Raw genomic sequence first — 25,446 nt, 5'->3', positions numbered from 1 at the left:
CCCCCCCCCTACCCCCCCCCTTCGCACATTACTGGTTTACACCTAGGTCGGCAATATTTAAAAACTTCAGAGTTAAAGCGCGCTTTTTCGCGTGCTTTGACACTGAACTTTTTCAAAATAGTCGACCTAGGTGCAAACTGTACCACTGTGATCAATTGAAATAAATTGATTGAAAAAACAAAAACTAAATGATATTTGAGTGTATTTTATTGATTATATTGAGTAGGACGTAAAGCAGAAGTATCATCAATGAAATAAAACAATAAAAGTCATTCTTCACATCATATTTTAAATTGTTTTTTTTTTTTTTTTTTGAAATCTCACAAAAAAAGTAATGGAAGTATTTTTAAACATAAAATGACCACTGGAACCACGACGATCATTTTTTTGTAAATTCTTTCAAATCAATTGTGTGGTTTTCGTGCATCGGCTAATAATGTAACATAGCTAATGTTGATTATCCCCATGGACCTGCCATTCAGTAAAGGATTTTGCTTTAGTCACATTCATTTATAAAATAACAAATCATTGGTATTCTATAGAAATAAAGAAAAAAATGAAAAAAATATTTTACTTTATAAAATTCATTTCGTTCAATAATTCATAGCTTGTGTTCTTACCAAATTACTTATCATGATGTCCGTGCCTCTTTCTCCTGCGAATGCATAATGAACAGAAAATCAAACAAATAAATTATCATTTTTTTTCTGCTACAAATGAATAAAATTCAATAATGTTATACCTTTTGGACCTGAAACACCTTGATCGCCTATGTCTCCTTTGATGCTATATAAAAATTGCTGAAACTGTTGAAGTTGAGCTGCATAAAGAGATGGAAAAGTCGTTTTGAAAATTGTCAATTTGAATAAATTAAGATTTACCTTGAAAAGCTTGATTTGCAATGTTGTTCATTTGATTACGTATTGAGCTCGGATTGCAAACTTGTTCTTGTCCCATTTCGCCTTTGGCACCTGTTTAATTCATGCATTTATTATATATCAGTTACACCAACAAAAATAATGCAAACTAATTGGAATAACAAACCTTTCCAGCCCTATGGAATAAGAAACACAATGATCTTTTAATTCAAATATGAACGAAAGACAATAATAAATTTTCAATAAAAATCAATGGTAATACATACAGGCACTCCTGGCAACCCGTTATTTCCTTAAATAATTTATACAAATATTAAAGTAAAAGCAATCAATTGGAAAAACATATCAATTGAAGTGTCTTGTAAATGATGTCTTTCACACCAAGAGCAAAAATTGTTCTATGTTTGTATGAAAGCTTAAATTCGAAATATTTAAAAGAAAACTTACCGGGTGTTCCGCTAATTCCAGGTGCTCCTGCTCGTCCTGGTGATCCATAACTTCGATACTCTTTTGCGATATTTTCTAATTGGATTTTTTTTTTAAAAGAAAAGCGAAATAATAATTAAAAAGAACGTATATATGGAGGAAAAAGTTTGGATACTATACCTCTTACATGTTTTTCGATCTCGTCACGGCATGATTTCACCTCGCTTATAAAAAGCAAAGAAAGGCCAAATCCAAACACTATTAATCTGGATAGAAAAAATATAAATGTTACTAAATAATTCAATGGATTTTTTTTCGGATGTTATTCACTTAAGTATCATTTTCAAGATTTTTCGCTTCAAATATTCAGTATGCAAAATACTTGCAGTCGTTGCAAAGAAAAAATTCAAACTGTGATACAAAATGAAAGTCGATTCATTAGATTTACAAAACAATGCCCGAATTATATTATCATTAAATAGTATTATCAAAAATGAACCCACGCACCACGTTTTATTTCGTCATTAGCATTCGTGATGTATATTTTTCATATTTTATGTTTTCATATCAGCTTTGCATCCTTGCCTGGTTGCATTTAAATTTCTGACGAAAATTTGACGTTCCACTCTTCTGTCTAGACATTTGTTGCCCTTGAGAAATGAGTGCAAATAACGATATTATCATGCTACATTTCATCATATATTGGGTATTTTCAAAATGAAAAGGAAACGGACATTGATAAAATGTTTGGAAAATACGAAATTTGAATGTAATACGCACAAAAAAAAAAAAAAAAAACAAACAAATAATGACGTAATAAATGCGTGGGTTAAAATATATTTTAAATGCTATTTGATGAAAGATAATTCGTTCATTGTTTTGTATATCAAATGAACGAATTCCATTTTTATACACAGTTTGAATTTTTGCTTTGCAACGACTGCAAGTATTTTGCATACTGAATATTTGAAGCGAAAAATCTTGAAAATGATACTTAAGTGAATATCATTAAAAAGAAAATCCATTAAACTATTTAGTAAATGTTATCTCTTTTTCTTTACAGATTTATGGTGTTTGGATGCCTTTTTTTGCTTTTTATAAGCAAAGTAAATGCAGAAGAATGCGACACCATTGCATTATGCAAAGAGATCATAACACGTAGAGAATCAAAATATTTCAAAATAACATTGATCGATTTTTTCGAATAAATTTTGGTTTTCTTTTTTGCAAATATTAGGCGAAGTAAATGCACTGAAACGTTCCATGCAAGGTTCTCAAGGGCAAGCTGGAATGCCAGGAAATTCGGGTAAATAAAATTTAAATTCTTTTGAATTTCAAACTATTCGTTTTTATAGTTGTGATCCGTGCGTTCAATTCAAGTAGTATTGATTTTCGATTCTTTTGATCACCCGAAATCATTTGATTTTTTTTGGTTTCGACTAAAAAGCTTTACTTTATGGAGGTGATCAAAACAAATTAAACTACCAGAAAACTGTTTAAGATTCGAAATGAAATCTGCATATATAAATATAAATATTTTAATATAAAATTTGTTGGCATTTAAGGTATTCCGGGTTCTCCTGGTCCCCCAGTAAGTAGTACCATCAATTTCGATTGAAAATTAATTGTCTTTCGTTCATATTCGCACTAAAACTTCTTTTTCTTTTTTTCGTGTAGGGTTTAGATGGTTTGTAATTTCAAATTACTTTTAAATTGCTTCTATTTGTGTTGGTGTCTCTGAAATATGAATAAATCCATTGACTAAACAGGTGTAAAGGGTGAAAAGGGTGATTTTGGAATGGGACCATTTTATTTTCTTGAACAGGGAAAAACAGATCAGCAACTGCTCGAGAATGAAATGATGAATATTGTTGAGAACATGTGGCAAGGTACAATAGATTCTGTCTAGTTGAATGTTTTTAAAAAGAGTTTCTTTTTTCATATCTATATACAGCACAACTTCCTGCTATTCAACGTCTTGTTACTATAAACGCACTCAAAGGAGTACAGGGGGCACAGGGCCCACCTGGAGTAAAAGGTAATTTTTTGATTGATTCGAAATATTATATTAATACTTATTAATCTATTCTTTGTTTTTTGGCGTCCACTCAGGAGATAGAGGCAAAAATATTCCACAGATTCCAGTGAGATATTTAATCGCTCAATTTTCGTATGAATAAATAAATAAATGAATAAATTTCTGTCAAATAGGGAATACCCAGTGGAAAATAGATCCCTTTGCACTCCTCCCCGTTCGAGTGAAAGACATCACGCAGATATATTTTTTTACTTCATGTATTTCTTCTGCTCTGCATCTTTATCTAGGAAGCAAGATTTTTTTTTTAATTGAAAACTATAATTCAATGTAAAATTGTATGAAAAATTATGGTTATTAAAATGGGATTGTAAATTATTTGTTGGTGTTCTTATTTCTTTCAATCACATTTAACATCTTAACTCGTCTCTTGTGTCAGTTTAACACCATTTTTCTGTTCATTACTTTAAATTCTCTGCCAGTTTATATTTTTCGTATTTAAAGAAAAATATCAATAATTTAGTTGACAAATAATTACAAATATGCGCTTATCGATCTGAATTATATCGCCCATTGAGAAGTATTAAGTGATACAATGGTATTGAGATAAAAAAAAATGTCCTATAAAAATGTGCATATCAATAAAAGGACTGTATACTACTTCAAAATATAAGGAAAAAGACCATTTTTTGCATATAATTACGCAAAATAATGATTTTCTATGATTTCTTTTGATTTCACACTAACGTCCCCGGAAGCTTAATTTTTTTTCCCATAGTATAGGTTTAGCGAACTAGGAATATGAGGGAGAAATATCGGCATCCACCATTCTACATTTTAAAACAACAAATTGAATGATGTACTTGAATTTGCGCTTGAGATAACAAATATAATTTGACGGATCAATTGATATCAATTGACATCATTGCTATAAATATTCTTATACTTGTTATTGTTGTTTGTTGTAACAAATTTTAATTTTCCAATGAATTCACAGAAGATTTTATTCTTTTTAATACACACTAATGCAATTGTATACAAAATTTAATCTAATTTCTTGTCATTTTTTCGCATTTGAATATGAAAGCTGATACTTGAAAGACATTATATGCGGTGATGCTTATAATAATATAATTCAAGAAACCGCCAGTAAAATAAACGTGGGTCACAATCCATTTGCCAACGCTTAACCCACCGATAAACGTAATATTTAAAATCGTTGTGACGATAGTCAATTGAGCGCCCAGTGCTGTGTTCAATCGTTGTATATTATTGCTGCCAATCGGTTTCAAAACTCTGTTGTACGTTTCACTCTGTGCGATATGTCTTCCCAATTGCTCGATGTATAAAAATGTCAAATTCATGAGCACCCAGCCAAGTAAAAATCCGGTGTGAAATCCATGCCAAAGATAAATAAATGCAAACGATACACAACTAGCAACCAATTTTCGTGGCACCGACGATGTTTTGGTACATAATTCTGCATAAATGTGCCTAGAAAGAGATTTTGAAAAGATACATTGTAATATTTGAATCTGCAATGTAGTCTTACTTGAACAAAAAGTCATAAATGCCTCGATCAAAATTCTTCCACATTTTCGAATACAAATGAATTCGTCCGATACACATTGGCTTTCGCTGTGCATCGATCCGATCAAATTTGGCCAAAGCCAATCCAAATCCATATAAAACCATGTACTTGTTACAAAAGTATTGGCCCATTGCATAACCAAATCCGTAGAGTGTCCAGCAATCCATGTGTGCTATTTGCTGTAAAATTGGAAAACAAATTAAATTTACTTAACACAAAAAAATAATAATAATAAACAATCATAGTTTGGCAATTACATCGGGATTGTAGATAATGACAGTGGCATAGATGTAATGCATACAAATTTCGTTTAGACAGTATATAAATCCAATGCGAAGCAGTGATAGAAACAGTTCGCTCAGTCGACACATCAATTCTTTAATGGGACGAAATCGATTTTTCGGTATCATTTTCGCATATCGTTCGTAGATTAGTGGAGGCCCATGCACATACATCGGCAAATAAAATGCGTACGCCAAATAGTTGATTGTTGAAAATGAATCGTGTATTTGTTCCGGTGCATTGCAATAGTCGATGGAAAAACTGGTCACTCGTAGCACCAACCATGCAATTGAAATGTCGACATTATAAATTTCTCTTTCGCTCAGAAATAATCTGAGTCCTTCTTTCCACGCACCGTGCTTGAGATTATTCAAGATCACCAACCAAATCATGGTTAACATCCAAACGTACCGCTTTCCCACCAACATTGTCACATAATACGAAAATACCACCAAAAACATGGCACCAAATACAATTGGCTTGAAGTTTGATAGCACGAATAAAATACCAACGACGGCATGAATGAAGCACACACCCTGAAGAAGAAAAAAACACCAATTAAATGTCATACACATTTGCTGAAGAAAATAAAAAACGAGAATTTTACACGTGGTTTCAGTTGACGAACGACTTCCGATAAAAGCACATGGCAAATGTACCACAAGATACACTTCTTGATGTTTCCAACAAATGACTCCCATTCGAAGTCATAGTCATCACGTTTTCGACCAATAAACGACCAACCTTCAGAAAATAAATCTTCGTTCTCTGGAGTAGCGATGCCTATAAAATCAATTCATGCCGAAAACGAAAATAAAATGGGTAAAAACGAATAAATGAATTATGCTTGGAAAAAAGTAAAACAAAAAATCACTCACTCTCCCCATACAAAAACGCTTGATAACTCGTATATATCAATGCTGCAATATTCATAAAAAACGAAATCAAAATTTCAAACGGTGGCAGTTTATATTTTTGCATTTTTGAATTGAATAATCAACGTTTCGAAGTTATTGACCTCTTTTCTTTAGAAATGTTCCAATAGCAACGATGTTTTATGCTTAACTAACCAGCGCTTTTACTTCATTTCAATGTATTCTTCCGATGATATGTTTTAAATATGTTATCCTCATGACTTTTGTTTATGTACATTCAGTAGATAAAAATTTCGCCCAAAATTGTCGGTGATATGATTGCATTTCTTTTTGTTTCGCCTATGAAATCACAATAATATTTCGTCCGATAAAATGTAAATAAACTGAGCTACATTTTTTTATTCAATGTCAATGAAATACTTATCGAAATATCCGGTTTTTGCGTACAATGTGAACAAGCACAAAGATTTTGGACGTAATAAAAAATCACACAAGATTTAAACGAGATGAATAATTGAATAAAATATGACGTAATTTCGAGTAAGAAATGACGATTTTACACTATTTATATATTATCATGGTGAAAAGACTCTAACATTTTCTAAACACCAAATTCCCTGTTAATTGAAACTTTCAATTGAAAGTAATGCTTGATGTATATAAATTCCAAAAAGAAAAATATTCATTTTGTGGATTGGGCATATACGTGATACAACCAAACCAAAAACGATTTTACAGCTTGACGATACATTAAGCAAAATTCAGTTACATGAAATAAGAATTAAAATCACCGTTTTTGAATATTTCTTTTATTTTTTTGTAGATAATTTATCGCATGACATTTTTGAGTTCATATGTCAAAATATTCGAATATTAAATTTACTGAATAATATCAAGTTCAATGTATTGCGAAAAAAACTGACCTTTCAATATTGCGAAAAAAACAATAGTCATGATGAAGTGAAATAAACTGTAACGCAGAAAAGACACACTTTGGTCAATATCATCCATCTCTTCTTGGGTTTTCAAACCATAATGTCACCTTTCTAGCATTTTCAAATATGGATATCTTTGGAAACGGCAAAATAAACGAGAAATATTTATAGAGAGACTTTTGTACTTTTACATTTACTTGAAATGATCAACATCAAAAAACGGATCAAACAACAAACGGCATAAAAAAAGCCGAAAATCGTCGTAAAAAATCACGAAAGATGTCATAAAAGGTCCTCAAAAAATATTGCAAATTCGCCGATTCCATAGAAATGTGACTAATGCATCATGAAATGAAAAAAAAATCGTGATCTAAGTCAAAGTCGAGTTTCGTTTTTCACCACTAAATGAAATATTAAAATCCATGAAACGTACCACCTCCATAATGATCAAATTCACATGGAATCATCGAAATTTTGATTATGCTATCACGATTTTATTTATTTTTTATTGTTTTGACTTGCTTTTTAATTTCGGCCGATTATTGCTGGTAAACTTGATTGAAATAATGTATTTTTGTGTCGTATCTTCTTATCACAATTTTTGGTGCATTCATTGCCAATAAAAATGCTGAGCTTCTCGATGTAACAAATCACTTTGTATTTTGTGTTCAACTCACCAAGTGTCGGACACAACATGATTTCGTATTCGTTTTTCGTTTTATGTACGGTTTTGGCAGTGGTTTCCAGTCGTTCATCATCATCATCATCATCAGTGAAAGATTCATTCGATTTTCTGAAAAATGCACAGAATAAATTCAAAGTAACAAATCACCGGGATATAATTATTGTCGTTGGAAATACGGATAGCGGAAAATCAACGTTAGTTCATTATGTGGCCGGTGATATGAGCAAATTGTGTGCAATTCCATCATCAAATTTAAACAATTCAGATTACGAAATTCGAGATGATTTAGACCCATTGAAAGGTGCTCAAATATCAACAAATGAACCGCGAACATTTGTACCTGAAATGGTGATTGACGAACAAAGCAATGTGTGGTACGATTGTCCGAGCTTCTCCGAAAATCGAAATAAAACGGCTAAAATTGCCAATGCAGTATTTATCAAACGTATCATCGACAGTGCTACAAATATAAAATTTGTCTTGGTTGTGAATGCTGAGTCCATGACAAAAAGTAGAAATCATTTCGACTTGGATAAGTTACTAGACAGCACAACAGAGCTAATCAAAAATATTACAAACTACAGCGAAAGCTTGTCAATGGTAGTTACAAAAGTACCACCACATTATGCGATAAATTTAATGGTATCCGAAGAAAGTGTAAAGAACACAACCGCCGAATATCTGATTGAACATCGTACCGCATTAGAAGGAAGGGGAAGTTTGATCAATAGCGAAAAAATATTGGCGATTAATGCATTGTTGGCGATTGATAGCAACAATAATTATAAAAAAATAGCAATATTTTGGAAACCACCACAATTGGGCAATTTTAATGATATTGATTTACTTAAAAAGGGTCGCATACTAATACGTGAAACCATATTGAATACAAGTTACTCACCAAAGCAATCGACAGATTTCAGTTTTCAATTGTCAGCTGAGGTAATATTACATATCATGGGAATGGTGAAGCAAGCAGGTATGTATATTTATTCAACATGATAAAGGTAACATTCTGCATCGTTTTCTTTTTTAAAATGCATTTTTCAGTCGATGCACGAACGATAACACTGAAAGATATCCATAATCGAGTGCAGCATGGAGTTAATCAAACGATTCAATCTACTCAGGATATTAAAAGAAAATTAAATCTCATCAATAATGGACAATCGAAAATCGAATATTGTTCTAGTACGAATGCTTTTAATCTAAACAATATCACGGGCCTATACAGAGATATGATCAAAGACAATGGACTGCAAACGATTCAAGCTGATGAACTCAATCAAATATTAGACGAAGACAGTTATATGAATGAATTGAAATCGCTTGACAGTGATATAGACGCTATGATAAGTATTTATTCAGGCGGCGATTACAAATCTCTTTTCGATCAAATGGGTTACTTTTATCAAAAATGTGTAGCCGATTTCGAATATCAAATACAAATACAAACACAACAAATCATGGACAACATTTTGATTGCACTAAAAAACATTGATCAACAAATATTGGCAGCATTACAAGCAGTACTAGGTAATTCGGGCTGTTATCAAAACAAATTGACTATTCTAAATGAATGCAAGAAAACCATAGCAAGCGGTAATGTAGTAACATTTGATCAAAAGATCAAGCAGTTTGTTGACTTGATTCAGAATTTGAATCTAACATCGATCAACATCGGCGCATGCAATCAAACTCAAATGGATCATTTGTCTCTCATTGACTTGGTGAACCTTTCGAAATCTAAACTGATTACTATACCTTATGCAAATTGGATTCTGGATTCATCGAAAGCGATCAATTTTATCTCTACCGAACATGATTGGTATTCATTTTTATCCGATGTTTATAAATTTCTGGCATCGTATCAAGTTCAAAAGGATGTCCGTGCTTATAATGTCCGCGATTTGTCAAATTGGGGAAATTCGGGCGCACCACAGGGTCTACTAATTACGGATGCCAATTTCAAAGATTTTATACAACACCACAGTTTTAATAATTTGGTAAACTTTTCACCAACACCAACAAAGATCAAGGAACTCAATGAAATTATTGACGTAACAGTCAAATCACAAATGAAACAACAATGTTACAATCAAATCGCAACGATTGAAGGACATTTCGTTAAAAGTTCTGACATTGAATTCACAAATTGTCAAGGTTATTCGAGACAAGGAACGAAGAAAATTACTGTGTTTGCAACCGATACGTTTTTTGTCGACAGTAATGTGAATTTAAATGGAATGGAAAATGTTGAGTTGCACATCTTTGCAAACAAATGGAATATTTTGCAACCAGTAACATTTTATTTAAATGGAATCGATGGAACGTCACATGCACCACTAACAACAAATGGAACGGCGGGAAAAGCGGGCATTTCGGGAACGAATTCCGGCAACTTTTTCGGTGTGGCAAATGAAGTTATAAGCGGCGAATTATTGACAATTGAGGTAATTGGTGGCAACGGCTCAAACGGACAGAGTGGAACTGGCAATCAAGACCTTAACATAAAGTGGGATAAATTGGGAAATAATATTGTTTACTCGCCACATGAGTGGTACAGTGATTTAATTCAATTTCAATCGGGAGCGAAAATTGTCACCGTCACAGAAAATTCATGTGAAGAAAGAATGAGAGACACTTTTCCACTACTTCAGGAGAACGTGTTTTACACACATATTTTGTTTCCAACTGAATGCTGTGGTGCAACTGGAAAGGGTGGTGCTGGTAAGAAAATACAAAAAAAAAATGAGTAAAGTTTTGATACAGTTTTATTAATATTTTATTTTTTTGCAGCTGGTTTGGGCGGTGCTTTTGGTTATGCCGAATTCCATCATTTAACCAATAGAGGACTACCACCAAATATCAACAAATCTAATGGAAAGCAAGGGCTACTGGGAGAAAATGCCGTAACATGTAAAACAAGCGGCATAAAACATACAACCAATGGTGAATTTGAGGGTTTCGGTACTGCGTGTGAACATGTTTACGTCGGAGACGGAACAAACGACAAGTTGGAATCCATCCCTGATACAAGTTGTCCAGATGACTATGTGACCAGTACAGATGTAGTTCGAATTCCATCCAAACCATTAACATTACTCAAGTCCGTAGAATTGAGAGAATACAGAGGATTTCTCGCAGATATGTCTAAATATGCTATTTTCGAAAAAATCATAAAAGACCTAACCGACGCAATTGCACATATTTGAGCGAAGCATAGTTAGTTTCAAAATTTTTCATCACATTTGCATTTTAAATAATTCAATGCTATCAAAATGATGTCAACAAAAATTAAAATAAAATTGGTTTTTATTTTTAATTCATCGTGTTTTATTTTTTAATATCAGTTGATAACTATCTCTTTTCATCATGGCATTCATTTGATATTTGAAAATATAAATCGGTTTAATTTTAGATCATTAGCTTAATAATTATGGCCAAACGATGGATTCGATCCATTTTCTGAAATATCCCACACGAGTATAGATGCTTGGCAATTCAAGACCACAGCTATGACCGAATGAAACAATGCCAACTACGGTCGCTGTACTTGATTTTCTCTCCCGTATAAATTGAAGAGGTCCGCCACTATCTCCTCGACACGCATCTCTTTTCCCTTTTGGATCGTATGCACAATATTGTCCATCGTTAATGCCATTTAGTAACTGCGTTAAATTTGACATTTTATTCCATTCCAACATTGTTGAGTTACAATCTTTCGAAACCATTGTTTTTAGATTGGCTTTAAGAAGCACATTCGAAAGGGAATTGGCTCCTTTGGATAATTAAATATTTAGATTAATACAAGAATTTCATAGTCATTGCTCATGTATATGTATTTATTGAGAAGATCAACTTACTCATTGGATCAGTAGTACCCCACCCGGTCACAATCAGATCATAACTAAAATCCTGCGTGTTCGTGGGCAAGCATGCTGGTGCAACATCATCGCTAAACTCAAAACTTCCTCGAATTTGAATTAATGCAATGTCATTTTTGAGCGTTGCGGCATCATATTCTGGATGCCGGATGATTTTCTGTAACAATAAACAATTTTACTCAAACAAATTGTTGACAAATAAAATAAGGTTTATGTATTAGTTTACCTCAATGGAATAATATTTACCCATCAAACCATCAGTAGTATCATTAAGAGTTATCTGTTCAGAAAAATGGAATGAATATTGAATGATTTTTACTGCACAAACATATTACTCTACTCACTTTACCAACTCGAACTTGAACAGGTTTTCGGGATGTTGGAACACAATGTCCCGCAGTCATAATATAACGCTCGGAAATGATAGTTCCTCCACATCTAAAATCGTTTGTGGTGGTGTTATTTGGATTTACATAGTATAGTGCAGCCTTTAAATGGCAAAGAAACATTTCCTTATAAATACAAGCATATTGCAACAATTTCAAATTGAATTACCATCCAAGGAAATTCACCTCTTTCGACCACATCTCCTGACACAATTCGAACATTAAAACTTGCTGTAACTCGCCGTCTTGAATATTTTGTGCAAGCTAATTTCGATGCGGACACTTAAAAAAATATTCACAAATTTTATGAAATATTTGTAATTTTTTATTATTAAAAACAAAGCTTTCAAACCACGCAATATAGCAGCCCGCATCAATAAATTTACTGCATCAGTATGACCTGCAAAAATATAGTATTCATTCTCAAAACCAAATTGAATCTTGTTTAAATAGATAACTTTTGAAATATTTGCTTTTAAAATAGGGAAACTACATGCTTAATAGAAACCTTAAACTCACCACCCTTTAAAGCTATGTCTGGTATAAAAAGGTGCGAAATTACCTTTTTGAATAGCGTAGTGCAACGGAGTTTTCTTTTCCATGTCTTCGGCATTTACATTTGCACCATTTACCAATAGATTTAAGATAACTTTTTCATGACCTGGCAATAGCATTGAACATGATAAGATACTAATATGTTCTTCATAATTTGCAAATGCGTTCACTTACCGCCCGAAGCAGCATAGTGAAGCGGCGTGCGTAAATCTTTATCTTCCGCGGTTACGTTAGCCCCATTATCAATTAGATATCTGATTACGTCTATGTTACCTAGCATTCAATTCGATGAAACTATATTTAATTATTCCATTTCAGTGCAAGAATGTGTAGAATTACCCTTTTGAGCAGCAATGTGAAGCATTGATTGAAGCAAATTATCTTCAGCATATACGTCGGCCCCATTATCGATCAGATACTTAATTGCCTCTATGTTGCCTAGTATGAAAAATGTTTTGATTAAACTTCACGGGAAATTTCAACTTCAATTTTCAAAGATGTATATTTACCCCCATTAATGGCCTGATGGAGTGGTGTACGTTTCGTTTCTTCATCTACGGCATTTATATTAGCACCATGTTCTAATTTATCTTTGATTGCCTGTAGGTATCCTAGAAATTGAATGCAAAATAATGAGATTAAGCCATACATTCATTTAACTTGAACACGTCCCGATTTTTGAGAAAGATCTTAACATATTATCATTATTTTTGTAAAAATCTAGATTGACTCTCTCGATCAACCAAAATTTTGTTAGAAAACGTTGATCGTTTGTTCAGGTGTTTGTGCTTGTAGAATAATCAAGATTCGGGCTCTGTGTAAGGATAATTAATTACCGATTTTAGCGGCAAATAACAATTGTGGATCCAAATTATTATCAGTATATGCAGCTCTCATTTTAAGAGACCAAAATAATAAAACAATGAAATATTTTATTTTCATCATCATAAATGTCTAATTGGAGGAATGAAGACCTTAACCGATGCACTCGATGAAATAAACTGAAAATATTGCCGAAATGAACAATAAAAATGAGAATCCCATCACAATGAAATAAAAAAACTTGTGGCTTTCTACTTCACTCTATATCTACTGAATATGATGATACGAGAGTTTCAAGCTGATATGGCTGAATGTATGGCTGAAAAAAAACATATTGGCCTATCGTCATATTTAAATACATGTATGCATTCCAATCAAAATGAAATTCAATTTCGTTAGAAAGTTTAATAACATTCCATTTTTAAGAGAACTATTGACTACTTACTTAAATAATACTTGACACACGCAAACACCTCCAACATGGATTAATGACTTTAATTTTTGATATTGCTAATACTTCAGTGTGATTATCTTCAGTGTGATTATTATAAATAGAATTTATGGAAATGCAACAAAATGCTCACTAGTTTCGTAATTCACATTTTGACATTGAATTTCATTTTTTTCCATTCTGCCTTATCGCGGACGGGTTTTTTCAGTTTAAGTCAAATGTAAACATGCTGAAAAAAATATTATTATCAACAAGCTTTTTTTCATACAAAATTCAGTTGGGACAACACAATCAATGCATTTAAATATGTTGTGGTCATAGATCCACTATTACAATTTCTTATATCTCTGAGTTTTCCCTGTCGTGATATTTTGCGATTTCTGTTATTATCAAAAACATGGACGTAACAGGAAAATCCAAATTTAGTTTCGCAATTGAATGATGAAATTCAAAGTAACTCAATAATTGCACATTTAGTCAAATCAATGATTCACAATTGCATAGAAATAGATTGATTTCAATCATTATAACGATTCAATAGAGCGTGTCCGATAAAGATCGCATATAAATGAGTGAACTTGACATCAACGTCTTATTCCCGCTTCAGCCACTGAAGTCTTTGCCATCATTTCATTCGAATAACTAAGAAATTGCGCTGTAATTCTCTTCATAAAGTTTGATAATAATCAAAGTGTTTAATTGCATTCAGCATGCATTTAATATTTAATTGTATGAAACTGGCATTTATTCTATATTTGCCGGAACATTTGCAAGAGTTCTTGATAATGATGGTTCAAATAATTTTACGTCAACGGACGATTAAACAACAGAAACACCAACAAATAATGTTGATGTTGTGAATGCTATCGTAAATAGAAAGCCAGCCATTCAGCCATCAGTCCGACCAATCACCAATGATCAAAGTGAAATTTTCGTTTTAAAAGCCAAAGTGATCAACCTGGGAAATAAAATTGACCGATTAAATCAATCTACATTCATTTCAAATGAACAGACAAACAATATTTCCACGTTAAAAACGGAATTGGTAACCACCATTTGGAATTTAGATGAGCTAAATCGAAATTATGAGCAGGCAATCAAAAAACTGAACACAACTGTGGACAACATTGAAGGCAGAGTGAATGATTTACATGCTCGCATCAATAACGACGAGAAATTACTTCTTCGCATGGCTCGTGCTGATGACATCCGATCGAGAAAATTTGTAAGAAAAAAAAACTTCTTTCAAATTAAACTAATAAATTACAGGAAGACATGATGAGGAGGTAAGTAAATTAAAAGACGAAAACATATAATTTTGCTTACTGGAACTGATATAGAATTCGAAGGATAACTGATACAAAATCAATAAAATACACGCTGAGTCAGTTCTTTGCCCTTTTATTCATGACTAAATATTTTATTTATTTACAACGAAATATGATTTTACGCTTTTCAAAATTTTGCTGATTACAATATTGATTACAATATATAGTCAAGTTATCCTAAAACGCCCAGTCGCTTTTTTTGTACACTAAAACGAGTTCCATGTTTAAATAGGTTCTAAAATAAACCAACATGTGATATTTTTTCAACCAAAATTTCAGTAAATTTATCGACATTGAAGGCACCAATTGCCACTCTGTTTCTCTGTTCTGTTTAAAATATATCATCATGAACTAAAATATTTTGGTAAATAATTTGTCCAAGAAAATATTGTCGGCATTGACCACCACCCACAAATTCTTTAAAGAGCTTTTAGAAGGATTAAGTTAATGATTCAAAACGAGTCAATTAGATCTATATCTATGTTCTTTTTTTATTTTCCAAAAAAAAAAAAACAATTCTTTGAAAAAAAATAGGTTTGTTCATCATTTAAGCATCGAATAGAAAATTTAATAAAAAACATTGCAAAATTTTTCGAATTTAAAAAAAAAAATCCGAAGAATACAAAAATATATGTACCCAAATGGGATGTATAGTCGAATGTAAGGTACAATTAAAAATAAATTGCGGTACAATTAAGTACATTTTTGGTACAATTATTTAAACCTTGTCCCAAGTTTCGACTATCACATGTGCGAACATTCGACTATACATCCCCCAAATGCAGTTGGATTGATTTCATTGTTCTATTGTTGGATGAAGTTAGTTGCAGCATCACCAGCTATGTTTCCAATAGTATTTGTAGAAGATTGTTCTGATGTGAGTGTCCTTGTTTGTGCGGCTTTATCAAATACAAACCATTGTTGATTATCGTCTATCCAAAAACAAAATGAGCGAGCCGATGTAAGGAGAGAAAAAAAAAAGAAAGAAAAATCAATCGGTGTAGACAAATCGATTCTCAATAGGTGAGAATTCTGGTTTTAAAAGACTAATATTTAAGTTTTGATTATGAGAGCCAAATACGAATGGAACGGCATCGATTGTAATTTTCTTTCTTTTTTTCGCTATTTTCATCTTCAATCAGCTGAAATAATATGTAGAATTTTAATTTTTCTTGCACAATAAATTCTATGTTTAGATAGGTTTTTTCAAAGAACGTGTTTAATATTTTTCATTTTTCAACTACATATTTTTTATTTAAAAACTATGCACATTCCTTATTTTGTGTGTGCTTTTTACCATGGTTAATTTATTCCATCAACAAACTACAAATGACTATCCGTTCCATATGATTCTTATGCAGCACAAAGAGAGACAGAGAGAGAAAACGGTTTTATATAATAGCAAATGCAACGACCATAATATGAAAAAAGAGGATTTTTTTGATTTAAAGAAAATAAAAGAAGTTGTTGATTGACTTTTGCACTTTGGAATCTGCATTTGACCATCAACAACAAGTTCTTTTTTGGACAAAAATTTGTTTTTGTTCAAGCAAATTGTTCAATAGGGTGATTTAAAAAAAATATGTGTATATGTTTGTTGATTTTAGCAAATATTTTATTGGAGATGATCCCTAAATGCTCTCTTGTTCTATACTTGGTATAAATTGTTTTTTTTTTCATCGATGCGAATCGATTGCAAAAATATAAACACTTTTATATTTCTGCATTTCTATTAATAAATTGCTACTTCAAATTTTTCATTGCATTGATGATGATTCCATGTCTATTTCTTACTTTGTACTTTTGTCGTCATATCGTCAAAGGTTGCATCTTGGATGTTCAACATTAAACTATTAGCTGACAAATACACTTTGTTTTGTGAGTTGGCCATCTGCGTTGTTTTTTTTAAGAGAGAAATGACAAAAAAATCAATTAGATTAAAAGATTCGAAAAAGCTGGAAAAATATATAACAAAACATTCTAATTACCGTGCGTGCAATGCTTTGGGCAGCCCGAATTTTTCTCAATTTCAAGTAACCTGGATTACGGGCCACAGCTAAACCTAAGTAAACATATCGGTTAAGGAAAATATACGCTCATGGCGTTGGTAAAAAATAAAAATCGAAAATGGGAAATAGAATTGGAATAAAAATGTTGAAAATGTGTATTTTGAAAAAGGATATCATTTTGGCTGCTTCAGCTTCTCCCTCAGCCTGTACGATTTTCTGTTGTTTCTCTTGGATGGCACGTTCAACATAGAAGGCAGCACGTTGTGCTTCTTGTTGTGCCACTTGTTTGGCTTCAACAGCAGCTGTATATTCTTTGCCAAAACTGAGCTCAGTCAATGATACATCGTCCAAAATAATATTGAAATCACGTGCCCGTTCAACAAGCTCACGGCGAATCAACAACGAAACCTGGAATTTGGTTAATCACACAATTAATTTACATTAATATATTAATTACATACGAAAAGATGGCAATTTTCGTGTTGTTTTGAGAGATTTTTTTGTTATTTTTTATTTGCATCAGAGCTGTCATGACACCATTGATAGAGGCAATTTTCTTATAACTTGAAAAAATCTAGAGAATGATTGCCTGCACTTCTCCGGTGCCAATAGCAACTCCTGGCCAGGCATGATCCTTATAGGCAAACCCTTTGCTGAAAATAACTAGCTGCTGTCATTGATAGTTGCTGTTCATCAGTAACTGATGAATGCATAAACGGGGCAACGAAAAATCGATCCGTTATTTCATTGGAGGTGTTTATTATCCCAACAGCACATTTAAACTCATTTACTCTCATATAAAAATAAATAAATAAAAATATTAATTCGTCTGATGACCAACAACTATCAATAGCCGCTTCAGCCAAAATTCTGCTTATATAAATGAATCTGTTCAAATGACAACCTAAATGATTCCATGATGCTTGTACTTACTTGTTGACGTTGTGTAATCAATTGTGATGCATTAAATTTGGCTACAACACTTTTCAGTACTTCATTACAAATCGATGGTAATACTTTTTCATCATAGTCCAAACCCAATTGACGGTACATGGTTGGTAAATTTATTGCGTCCGGTCGCGATAGAACACGCAATGAAATGTTTACCATTTGTAAATCTTTGGAACCGCTTGGCGATGAGATTTTTCGTGGTCGTGAACGAATGTCATAAATGATGGGATATTGGAACCATGGAATGCGGAAATGTAATCCTTCGGGGTAAATATCATTTTGTACACCACCAATACGATTAAAGATGATTGCACGATGACCACCCTCGACTGGACAAAGAGAAACAAACAATAACGCATAAAACACTTTTGATTCCATTTATTTTCAAATTGGATGTAAAATATATGGTCATAATAACATGATATCAGTGGTCATAGATATTATATAATCTCAAAATAACAAAAAAACATGGAACGAAAAAAGAACCCACGGAAAATAAAACTGATTCAACATTTTTGTAGTGAATTTCACAATTAAAATCAAACAACCTGCAATATTATCGCATCAATGTATGATGTAAATCACAATTGTTTCTTTTCATGTAGCAACAGAGCCAATGTATTGTGAAATTCATTTTTTCAATAAAGTGAGGTTATGACAAGAGAATTTTCCGTAACATGATACATTCTTCATCGAAATTTCCATGAAATTATGGTTGCACATACCGGTATACACTGATTGAGTAGCACCATAGACCAAGGCACCAGCAACACCCAACAATTTTAATCCAATTCCTAATCCAGGTGGTCCGCCCTTTCCAAATTTACCAGCCAAATCGTTCAATTTACTTTGAGCCATCTAAAATCAATTTCACACAAATTATTTTCTTTGGAAAAATATAAATGAATAGGTAACAATTTACTTTGATACACGAATTTTTCTTGAATATTCGAATAGGAGTTCAGTTTTTTCTTTGTTGTGTCTAGTTGTAATGAACCGGCTGCTCACACTAGAAATATTGCGTGCTGTATGGAACACGAGATTTTTGACATTCAGATAACAAGTCTTCACACTGATGGAGATAAAATGTGTGTTCACTCAAGTGGGCAACAGCGGGCGACGCCATCTATTGGAAGAATGTCACAACATTCGAAACTTCGTGTGAATGTTTGATTAATGGTTGTAATGCAGATTTTGACATCGAAAGTGTTTAACCCACGGAATGTATTTTTTTCAAATTTTCCTAATTCCATTGTTTGGATGTTCATTTTAACTGATTTTTTCATACAATCATATTACATTCACAATTTACAGGCGAATATACAGTTTACAAGACTTGAAAACATGCAGATCCAAGTAATGCTTTGAAAAAAATCAAGACTTCCCGAAAGCGTTTTAATTTTTCATTAAGTGTCGTATCTCTATCTCTTCGCCGATATCAATAATATACAGATTTCAAAAAATTCCGGATTTTACCAAAGATATGAGAGCAAGTAGAGATTTTTTTTGAAAGCTTTTATCTGAAATTAATTGGGTAACTTCTTCATTTTTTTTTTCAAATCTTACTCGGCATGCCAACGAAACATCTTCTAGATAAAGTTCATTTGTATGATAATTAGTAAAAAACAATTGGCTTTTCTTCAACAAATTTATTGAAAGTGACAAAAAATATGCAATATATTTGAAAAATGTATAATTGAAACAAATTAAAATGTATCTCTGAAAATTTATGGTGCTTTAGCACCGACTTTAGAATATGCACCTTCAAGTGCTGTTTCAAAAATAGCTATTACATTGTTTAAATTCTCGCACATTTCTTTTGAATATGCTGTCAATGCGTTGGCATCACCAATTGATGCGATTGCTGCACTTTGTGCGGTTTGTTGGCATTCTTGCATGGTAGTTGTTGGATCGATGGATGTCGCCAATGTATTGATTTCGGTTAGAAAAGTCGCTGTGGCTGTTTTGTAGTTGTTGAGCGCCTCATTGACCGTAGTTTTTTGTTTGTTTTTCTCGTCGGCAGTAAGGTTTGGATTTTGTGTGTTATATCGTAAAAATCGTCGTATATTATCCAGACTAAATACTCGTTGTACGTTTGAATTATGTTCACGAAGTCGTCGCAAAGCTGGATTTTCTCGATACGACAACGATGCAAATGTATTTATCAATGAGTCATAATTTGGTGCATAATCCCTTACATTCGTGTCAATAGATAAACATATCACAGGACGTTTAGGTTTTAAAAGAGTTGTCGGTGTATTTGTGTTGCCCGGATTTGGCTGAGCAAATACTACTTGCTATGGAGAAAGTAAAACAATTATGGTTTATTAACAGAATCCAAAAAAATTGCTCATATTGTCAAGCTTCTAGACCAGAATCTTATAATTTATTGCCAAGTAACAATGAAAAAAAAATTCTGAACTGGCCTATGCGACAAGCAAAATATAAAATATATATAAAAATAAGTAGACGAATAGTTTTGTTCCCAAAATTCTCTTACCTTTAAAGTAATACAAACGAAAAGCACCAATAACCACTTCATATTTTCAAGCGAATTAATCGATTATGACTGCTGGTTCGTCGTCCAAAATACGATCAATTTATACAGAATATCGGCAGACAATACGTTGACAATATCAATACGAATTGTTTGTATTGCCGATAAATTATTTTGCTTGTAACAAATCTACAAATCTATTTATCAGCAAATAACCATCTATTTTAACAAATAGAATTATTTACTTACTCTATTTAATTTAATTTCGGTTAACCTTTCTGGAAACCAACAACACAGCACGCTTCAATGTCAGCATTTTGAGGCGGAACTATGTGGTGATCAACAAACAAAAGACGGTTACCTTCACTTATTTATTTAATAATCTTCATTAATTTAATGAATTTCTCGAATTCCGAGAATTCGACAAAAATATTGTGGCGTGTGGCCATTCAGCATTTGTTTACTTTTCAAAATAAGTGGTTTCTTTCGCTTCTAATATTGATTTTGTCTCTATCACTATTATGAGACTTTAAATTAATTATTTTGTATTTTTTTGAACGGAATTAGTTTCATACAATATCCATTTATAATTGCTAAAATCAAAATTGAAACTAGATCCTTTTTATTTTGAGCAAAAACAACAAAGTCCATACTTGCCACGAATATATCTTATTTTATAATGAATGAAAATGTGGGTGTAATTTTGTTAATTATAAGCCAAATTGGTTAAAATTCAAGATAAGAATCGTAAAATTACCTTCGTAAATCGCTAATTTTGGAATTATTAAAATTCTGCTGTAATGGTTTCTTCACGGAACGCAGAAAATAAAAACGCAGAAAAATAAACGCAGAAACCCAAAAATGCAGTAAAAACGCAGAAAAATATAAAATAGTTAGATAAACCGTGATGGTTGACCTTAATAGCAGTGTTACATGTTGTTTCACTGAGATAGACATGTCAGTCGAGATCTCATTTTAATTTCCTAGGATTTAAGGAACCCTTTATTTTTATACACTGTTCGGTTTATTTCTTAAAATTTGAAATAAAAAATTGTTGATTTTATGTGAAATATTCACTTTGGGATTTTTTTCATAAGTTATTCTATTTTGAATTGAAACAATTGTGTTAGATTTTTTAATATTTATTTATTTATATTCTCTTGTAATTTGCAAACAAACAAAAATGAAATCTATCGAATTTTGTATAAATCGATCTTTTTAATTGGTGCCAACAATATCCTCAACTGGCTTATAATAACTTTGCATTACACTTTCAAAGCGATCGGGAATAGAGGCCAATTTAATGCAGTTGGACAATTGAGTGGCTCGAAATTTTTCAATGCTCTGATTAATGGTGCTCAATGTATCGACCGACGTCAGTTTCGCACATTTCTCATTGATCTCTGTGAGGAATTTCTTTGCAAGATCTGAAAGTCCTTTGATGGCAGTATCGGTGGCCGTTTGAGCGTCATTTATTGCGTCTGGCACATTTGCCGATGTACTCGTTATAACTACACCAGTAAATCTTTTAAGCTCTCTAAATATATGATCGTACACAAGTTTTAAATTTCCATTTACATTTCCTCTCATTCGAGAACAAATGACTGGCTCAATAACACGAATTGAATTTGTTGCCGTTGGAATTGAATCTAAATTGGTGAGAAAATCTTGTGCCCGGGGTCGATAGTGTGCCACGCTAATATTTCGTTTGGGTAACTCCAAAGTTTTAGATGTGCCACTAGTCGGATTTCCCGGATTGGGTTGAGCCATCACCTTTTCATTGGATAAAAATAAAAACGATTTATGCTAATGTTCAAGAATGTAATTCAAGTAAGAATATTTATGAAATACCTGTGTTAAAACAGCGCATCCAAACACCAAAAATACTGCTAAATTCATATTGATCCGATTGACAAGCTTAAAATAACTGAATTCATACATGAATTTCGCGGTATTTATACGGCTCAATTTTGTTGGATAAGGAACATACGCGAGTGTTTTTGCACCAAATGTAATATAGAAATAGATTTGTTGTTGCAACGCAAACAAGTTTTTTTTTCTCGAACCATGAACAATTACAATTAAAATAAACAATTATTTGCACAAGAAATTTGACATATTGTTTATTTATTTTAAACAATTAAAGCATTTTTATCTAATCAAATACAGAAATATATTGAAAATGGAATAGATTGGATTCAATACTTATTAGCGTTTCTTTCGTTTGGTTTTCCTAATAAATTCCTTCTTTTCTCGGGGATTAAGGTAAATATATTACATTGAAGGTCACTCTTATGAAATAATGATATATTTTATTAACTTAATCGTCATTGAATCTTCTCGCGCAATTCTGGGTGGGAATCATTTCTAAGGGGGTAATTTGGTCTCTCGGAAATCTTTCTCAGAAAATGGGAAATCTCTCTCGGAAATTTGCATGTGATGCAAAAAAAATGATTACAATGTTATCATCGTTTTCTTGTTTTTTTTAATCATTTATCCATTCAAAACCAGCAAAAAACCGTCGAGGGAAACGGAACTATCAAGGACCAAACCAGAATAAAAAAAACATTTTTTTGGCTTCTTCGAAATAGAAAAGAATTTTTGTTTTCTGATCCAATTTTCTTATTGAACCATGCTGGGCAGACAGGGGGGGGAGGGGGGGGATTACCCCCTCCTGAGGCATCAAATTTTAGCGTTACCCCTTTACAAAATCAACAAATTTTTGCGTTACCCCTTTACAAAATTCATGATTTTGGATAGAATTTTTCTCATTTTGCTAGGGTTTTTGGATCATAGATGAAATTTTCCTATTTTGCTAGGAGTTTTTGAGAAAATTACCCCCCCAATCCCCCCCCCCTGAATTTTTCAGTCTGCCCAGCTATGACCATGCTGAGAAATTGTGTCGGTCAGTAGAAAAGACCTTTTTTCGATAATTAGGAGTTCTTGTTTTAAATATGATTTCATTAAATAGCCCCAAAAAAGGTTATTATCATTTTGAATCGAAAAATCAGTTTATTTGCCAACAAAAATTCATTATAAATTGAAGCGAAAAACAAATCTACAAAATAATTAATTTATAAAATAAAATAAATTGCCAAGCCATCGTGTGAGTTCGTATTATTTGACATCGATACAGTTGTTGTTGATTATGATTCGGCTTTATCTTTGTAGGTAACAATGCCTTTTTCTATCATATCTGGAATTTCAACAGCAAGCCAAGGAGATAAGCCTAAGGCCATTGCATGTGCAATTCCAAATTTGGGAACATTTCTCGCCCACAACGGTTTAAAATGGTCGGTGAGACAAATTTTACCGCCTCGATACATTTTGGCGGTTTTTCCATCGAGTTCTGGTAGTGCAATTTCAGGCGCGGTCGCCGGATACGTGATGGGAATCTGTAAAAATGGAATCGTTTCGTGAAATGTTTGACACATCTGATTTTGATTGAAAATACTTACATCAAACTCAACTTTAAACTCATATTTGAGCAAATTGTGCATACACCAGCATGTTCCAAACCATTTGGTGCCCTCTTTGTTCGATTCCAAACGGAACCAGTCAGTACCTGAGTCTTTGTTATTTTGAACATACTGCAAATAAAATAGATTTTCGATTAAATTTTATTCAATTTTTAGTTTCGTTCAGATGGACGAATGGTGCCATGGAACATAATTACCTTGATAAGTGCTTGATATTCTTCTTTTAATCGTTGTACCTAAGGGGAGAATCACAAAAGAAAAGAATTAATTGGAAATAATCGAAATAATCGAAAATAATCGCAATAATCGAAAAAGAATCAATAACAATTATTAAATAATAGAAAGGTTATTTTTAAGTGAATTGCCCCTAGGTTGTACCCATAGTTCTTTATCGCGTGGACCAGCTTTTGTTTGCAACAACGGAATGCCACTAAGTGTTTTTCGTGTATTTGCATCAACCATTTTTAAGCTCTATTCGTTTCTTAATTTATTTAGATTTTCTTACTCTTTTAGTTTTCAAATAAAATGGAATAAATGTATATTTGAAATTAAAAAAAATTTGCAAAACACCACTGCTATTGAACACTTTTTTATTTTAGAAAGTAATCAGTGAGTATGTACACTAATGGATGAGACAGATTGTTTAAACGTGTACAAAGTTGAAAACATTCGAGAAACGTCAAACTATTTGACATTTGACAAGATGAATAGAAACATAACTGAATGACATTTGCTCACGCACACATAGACGGATGACTTCCAATACATGCGGCAGTAAAATGGATTTGAAAATGTTTATAGACATTTTCAAAGGGGAAAATTCAGTTTATACATTTTCCACAAACTAAAAATTTATTTTTACAAAATTCTTGCTAACAAATTTGGAAATTGTTTGTTTTTTGTCCGAAAATTTGGTGGTAATCAAAAGGAAAATTTCGGTTGGTTCAGTTTTCGAAACTATTTTCACCAAGTCACGTAGTCCATTTTCGGTGATTCCAATTGAGTTTGCTTCATTTCTATCATGAATTTCGATGCATTCTTATTAGAATGTTCAGTTCTATTTCAAACGAATGTTCAAATCTAACCCCAATCGTGCAGAATAGGTAGCATTGAATGGCGAACTTGTATCTCTAAAATTGCACGCAATGTGTAATTAAATGAATATAAAAGGAATATATTATGCATATCTTATGGCCATCTGCCGATGCATCTGGCCTCTTGAATTGTTTGCGGTAAAAATGTTTGCACGAACGAATGACGAAATTCATGTCGTGCCAAATGAAAAATGAGAGGGAAATAAAATGACAAATATTGCATAGGCCATCGCATAGAAATGTGATACACATCATTCGAATGAAACGCTCCATCTCTCTT

The 25,446-nt window shown here is 32.5% G+C and overlaps 9 protein-coding genes across 14 annotated transcripts; 2 read left to right on the top strand and 7 right to left on the bottom strand.

Moving 5' to 3' along the window:
* Positions 1–312: 312 nt before the first annotated feature.
* On the bottom strand, positions 313–1,704 carry LOC116345919 (macrophage receptor MARCO-like). Its single transcript, XM_031775697.1, has 9 exons — positions 1,635–1,704; positions 1,485–1,570; positions 1,326–1,400; positions 1,145–1,170; positions 1,045–1,054; positions 882–971; positions 743–820; positions 629–655; positions 313–471 (listed from the first exon to the last, which is right to left on the bottom strand). The coding sequence occupies exons 1-9, from the start codon at positions 1,643–1,645 to the stop codon at positions 458–460; spliced, it is 417 nt and encodes a 138-aa protein (XP_031631557.1). The 5' UTR covers positions 1,646–1,704; the 3' UTR covers positions 313–457.
* Positions 1,705–2,232: 528 nt separating this feature from the next.
* LOC116345917 (short-chain collagen C4-like) lies at positions 2,233–3,701 on the top strand. The gene is made up of 9 exons (XM_031775695.1): positions 2,233–2,302; positions 2,368–2,462; positions 2,542–2,610; positions 2,870–2,895; positions 2,982–2,991; positions 3,074–3,193; positions 3,259–3,342; positions 3,417–3,448; positions 3,516–3,701. Exons 1-9 carry the CDS (start codon positions 2,292–2,294, stop codon positions 3,534–3,536), a joined length of 468 nt encoding a protein of 155 aa, XP_031631555.1. The 5' UTR covers positions 2,233–2,291; the 3' UTR covers positions 3,537–3,701.
* A 687-nt stretch (positions 3,702–4,388) lies between these two features.
* LOC116345874 (protein-cysteine N-palmitoyltransferase Rasp-like) lies at positions 4,389–6,114 on the bottom strand. Its single transcript, XM_031775588.1, has 5 exons — positions 6,091–6,114; positions 5,820–5,995; positions 5,188–5,748; positions 4,892–5,109; positions 4,389–4,833 (listed from the first exon to the last, which is right to left on the bottom strand). The coding sequence occupies exons 3-5, from the start codon at positions 5,671–5,673 to the stop codon at positions 4,389–4,391; spliced, it is 1,149 nt and encodes a 382-aa protein (XP_031631448.1). The 5' UTR covers positions 5,674–5,748; positions 5,820–5,995; positions 6,091–6,114.
* Positions 6,115–7,689: 1,575 nt separating this feature from the next.
* LOC116345903 lies at positions 7,690–11,032 on the top strand. Its single transcript, XM_031775660.1, has 3 exons — positions 7,690–8,686; positions 8,758–10,437; positions 10,507–11,032. Exons 1-3 carry the CDS (start codon positions 7,717–7,719, stop codon positions 10,920–10,922), a joined length of 3,066 nt encoding a protein of 1,021 aa, XP_031631520.1. The 5' UTR covers positions 7,690–7,716; the 3' UTR covers positions 10,923–11,032.
* LOC116345904 (serine protease persephone-like) lies at positions 11,030–13,881 on the bottom strand. Of its 5 annotated transcripts, none has more exons than XM_031775664.1 (13): positions 13,803–13,868; positions 13,613–13,676; positions 13,372–13,536; positions 13,045–13,146; positions 12,875–12,973; positions 12,710–12,808; positions 12,543–12,641; positions 12,333–12,380; positions 12,150–12,262; positions 11,939–12,082; positions 11,821–11,874; positions 11,574–11,751; positions 11,033–11,488 (listed from the first exon to the last, which is right to left on the bottom strand). In XM_031775664.1, exons 3-13 carry the CDS (start codon positions 13,481–13,483, stop codon positions 11,145–11,147), a joined length of 1,392 nt encoding a protein of 463 aa, XP_031631524.1. In that variant the 5' UTR covers positions 13,484–13,536; positions 13,613–13,676; positions 13,803–13,868; the 3' UTR covers positions 11,033–11,144. The 5 variants fall into 5 exon arrangements, with proteins under 5 accessions (XP_031631526.1, XP_031631524.1, XP_031631523.1 ...); XM_031775663.1 differs by having other exon boundaries at positions 13,618–13,676; XM_031775661.1 differs by having other exon boundaries at positions 13,618–13,696; positions 13,803–13,861.
* Positions 13,882–15,871: 1,990 nt separating this feature from the next.
* LOC116345776 (prohibitin-2) lies at positions 15,872–19,174 on the bottom strand. Of its 2 annotated transcripts, none has more exons than XM_031775454.1 (7): positions 19,019–19,174; positions 18,822–18,954; positions 18,079–18,425; positions 17,320–17,553; positions 17,125–17,202; positions 16,931–17,027; positions 15,872–16,068 (listed from the first exon to the last, which is right to left on the bottom strand). In XM_031775454.1, the coding sequence occupies exons 2-7, from the start codon at positions 18,952–18,954 to the stop codon at positions 15,941–15,943; spliced, it is 1,017 nt and encodes a 338-aa protein (XP_031631314.1). In that variant the 5' UTR covers positions 19,019–19,174; the 3' UTR covers positions 15,872–15,940. The 2 variants fall into 2 exon arrangements, with proteins under 2 accessions (XP_031631314.1, XP_031631315.1); XM_031775455.1 differs by lacking the exon at positions 15,872–16,068 and adding an exon at positions 16,334–16,488 and having other exon boundaries at positions 19,019–19,173.
* Positions 19,175–19,730: 556 nt separating this feature from the next.
* Positions 19,731–20,679, bottom strand: LOC116345823. The gene is made up of 2 exons (XM_031775521.1): positions 20,597–20,679; positions 19,731–20,393 (listed from the first exon to the last, which is right to left on the bottom strand). The coding sequence occupies exons 1-2, from the start codon at positions 20,636–20,638 to the stop codon at positions 19,824–19,826; spliced, it is 612 nt and encodes a 203-aa protein (XP_031631381.1). The 5' UTR covers positions 20,639–20,679; the 3' UTR covers positions 19,731–19,823.
* A 1,040-nt stretch (positions 20,680–21,719) lies between these two features.
* Positions 21,720–22,537, bottom strand: LOC116345836. The gene is made up of 2 exons (XM_031775545.1): positions 22,445–22,537; positions 21,720–22,366 (listed from the first exon to the last, which is right to left on the bottom strand). Exons 1-2 carry the CDS (start codon positions 22,532–22,534, stop codon positions 21,812–21,814), a joined length of 645 nt encoding a protein of 214 aa, XP_031631405.1. The 5' UTR covers positions 22,535–22,537; the 3' UTR covers positions 21,720–21,811.
* Positions 22,538–23,591: 1,054 nt separating this feature from the next.
* Positions 23,592–24,734, bottom strand: LOC116345772 (ubiquitin-fold modifier-conjugating enzyme 1). The gene is made up of 4 exons (XM_031775444.1): positions 24,451–24,734; positions 24,270–24,308; positions 24,052–24,183; positions 23,592–23,988 (listed from the first exon to the last, which is right to left on the bottom strand). The coding sequence occupies exons 1-4, from the start codon at positions 24,532–24,534 to the stop codon at positions 23,740–23,742; spliced, it is 504 nt and encodes a 167-aa protein (XP_031631304.1). The 5' UTR covers positions 24,535–24,734; the 3' UTR covers positions 23,592–23,739.
* Between the last annotated feature and the right edge of the window lie 712 nt (positions 24,735–25,446).

The sequence above is a fragment of the Contarinia nasturtii genome, unplaced genomic scaffold (assembly GCF_009176525.2).
Source record: "Contarinia nasturtii isolate CC-2019 unplaced genomic scaffold, AAFC_CNas_1.1 Cnas_scaffold_1371, whole genome shotgun sequence".
In the NCBI taxonomy this organism is placed as follows: domain Eukaryota; kingdom Metazoa; phylum Arthropoda; class Insecta; order Diptera; family Cecidomyiidae; genus Contarinia; species Contarinia nasturtii.
This window is presented reverse-complemented; position numbering and strand designations above follow the sequence as displayed.

Bases quoted from the DNA above. Each gene is read 5' to 3' on its own strand.
- LOC116345776 (XM_031775454.1), bottom strand. From the start codon at position 18,954: ATGGCTCAAAGTAAATTGAACGATTTGGCTGGTAAATTTGGAAAGGGC. The intron at 18,426-18,821 runs GTATGTGCAACC...CTCTTTGTCCAG, and splicing joins TACTCAATCAGTGTATACCG to TCGAGGGTGGTCATCGTGCA. The intron at 17,554-18,078 runs GTAAGTACAAGC...ACCAAATTCCAG, and splicing joins TGATTACACAACGTCAACAA to GTTTCGTTGTTGATTCGCCG.
- LOC116345904 (XM_031775664.1), bottom strand. From the start codon at position 13,483: ATGATGATGAAAATAAAATATTTCATTGTTTTATTATTTTGGTCTCTT. The intron at 12,974-13,044 runs GTAAATATACAT...TTTTCATACTAG, and splicing joins CCATCAGGCCATTAATGGGG to GCAACATAGAGGCAATTAAG. The intron at 12,381-12,542 runs GTAATTTCGCAC...ATATTTTTGCAG, and splicing joins GCACTACGCTATTCAAAAAG to GTCATACTGATGCAGTAAAT.
- LOC116345836 (XM_031775545.1), bottom strand. From the start codon at position 22,534: ATGTATGAATTCAGTTATTTTAAGCTTGTCAATCGGATCAATATGAAT. The intron at 22,367-22,444 runs GTATTTCATAAA...TCCAATGAAAAG, and splicing joins GATGCGCTGTTTTAACACAG to GTGATGGCTCAACCCAATCC.
- LOC116345903 (XM_031775660.1), top strand. From the start codon at position 7,717: ATGATTTCGTATTCGTTTTTCGTTTTATGTACGGTTTTGGCAGTGGTT. The intron at 8,687-8,757 runs GTATGTATATTT...TGCATTTTTCAG, and splicing joins GGGAATGGTGAAGCAAGCAG to TCGATGCACGAACGATAACA. The intron at 10,438-10,506 runs GTAAGAAAATAC...ATTTTTTTGCAG, and splicing joins AACTGGAAAGGGTGGTGCTG to CTGGTTTGGGCGGTGCTTTT.
- LOC116345823 (XM_031775521.1), bottom strand. From the start codon at position 20,638: ATGAAGTGGTTATTGGTGCTTTTCGTTTGTATTACTTTAAAG. The intron at 20,394-20,596 runs GTAAGAGAATTT...CTTTCTCCATAG, and splicing joins TCGTTTGTATTACTTTAAAG to CAAGTAGTATTTGCTCAGCC.
- LOC116345917 (XM_031775695.1), top strand. The intron at 2,611-2,869 runs GTAAATAAAATT...TTGGCATTTAAG, and splicing joins TGGAATGCCAGGAAATTCGG to GTATTCCGGGTTCTCCTGGT. The intron at 3,449-3,515 runs GTGAGATATTTA...TCTGTCAAATAG, and splicing joins AAAATATTCCACAGATTCCA to GGAATACCCAGTGGAAAATA.
- LOC116345874 (XM_031775588.1), bottom strand. From the start codon at position 5,673: ATGTTTTTGGTGGTATTTTCGTATTATGTGACAATGTTGGTGGGAAAG. The intron at 5,110-5,187 runs GTAATTGCCAAA...CCAATTTTACAG, and splicing joins TCATTATCTACAATCCCGAT to CAAATAGCACACATGGATTG. The intron at 4,834-4,891 runs GTAAGACTACAT...ATCTCTTTCTAG, and splicing joins ATTTATGACTTTTTGTTCAA to GCACATTTATGCAGAATTAT.
- LOC116345919 (XM_031775697.1), bottom strand. The intron at 1,171-1,325 runs GTAAGTTTTCTT...AAATTATTTAAG, and splicing joins TGGAATTAGCGGAACACCCG to GAAATAACGGGTTGCCAGGA. The intron at 656-742 runs GTATAACATTAT...ATGCATTCGCAG, and splicing joins AGGTGTTTCAGGTCCAAAAG to GAGAAAGAGGCACGGACATC.
- LOC116345772 (XM_031775444.1), bottom strand. From the start codon at position 24,534: ATGGTTGATGCAAATACACGAAAAACACTTAGTGGCATTCCGTTGTTG. The intron at 24,309-24,450 runs GTACAACCTAGG...TTCTCCCCTTAG, and splicing joins CACGCGATAAAGAACTATGG to GTACAACGATTAAAAGAAGA. The intron at 24,184-24,269 runs GTAATTATGTTC...TTTTATTTGCAG, and splicing joins AATATCAAGCACTTATCAAG to TATGTTCAAAATAACAAAGA.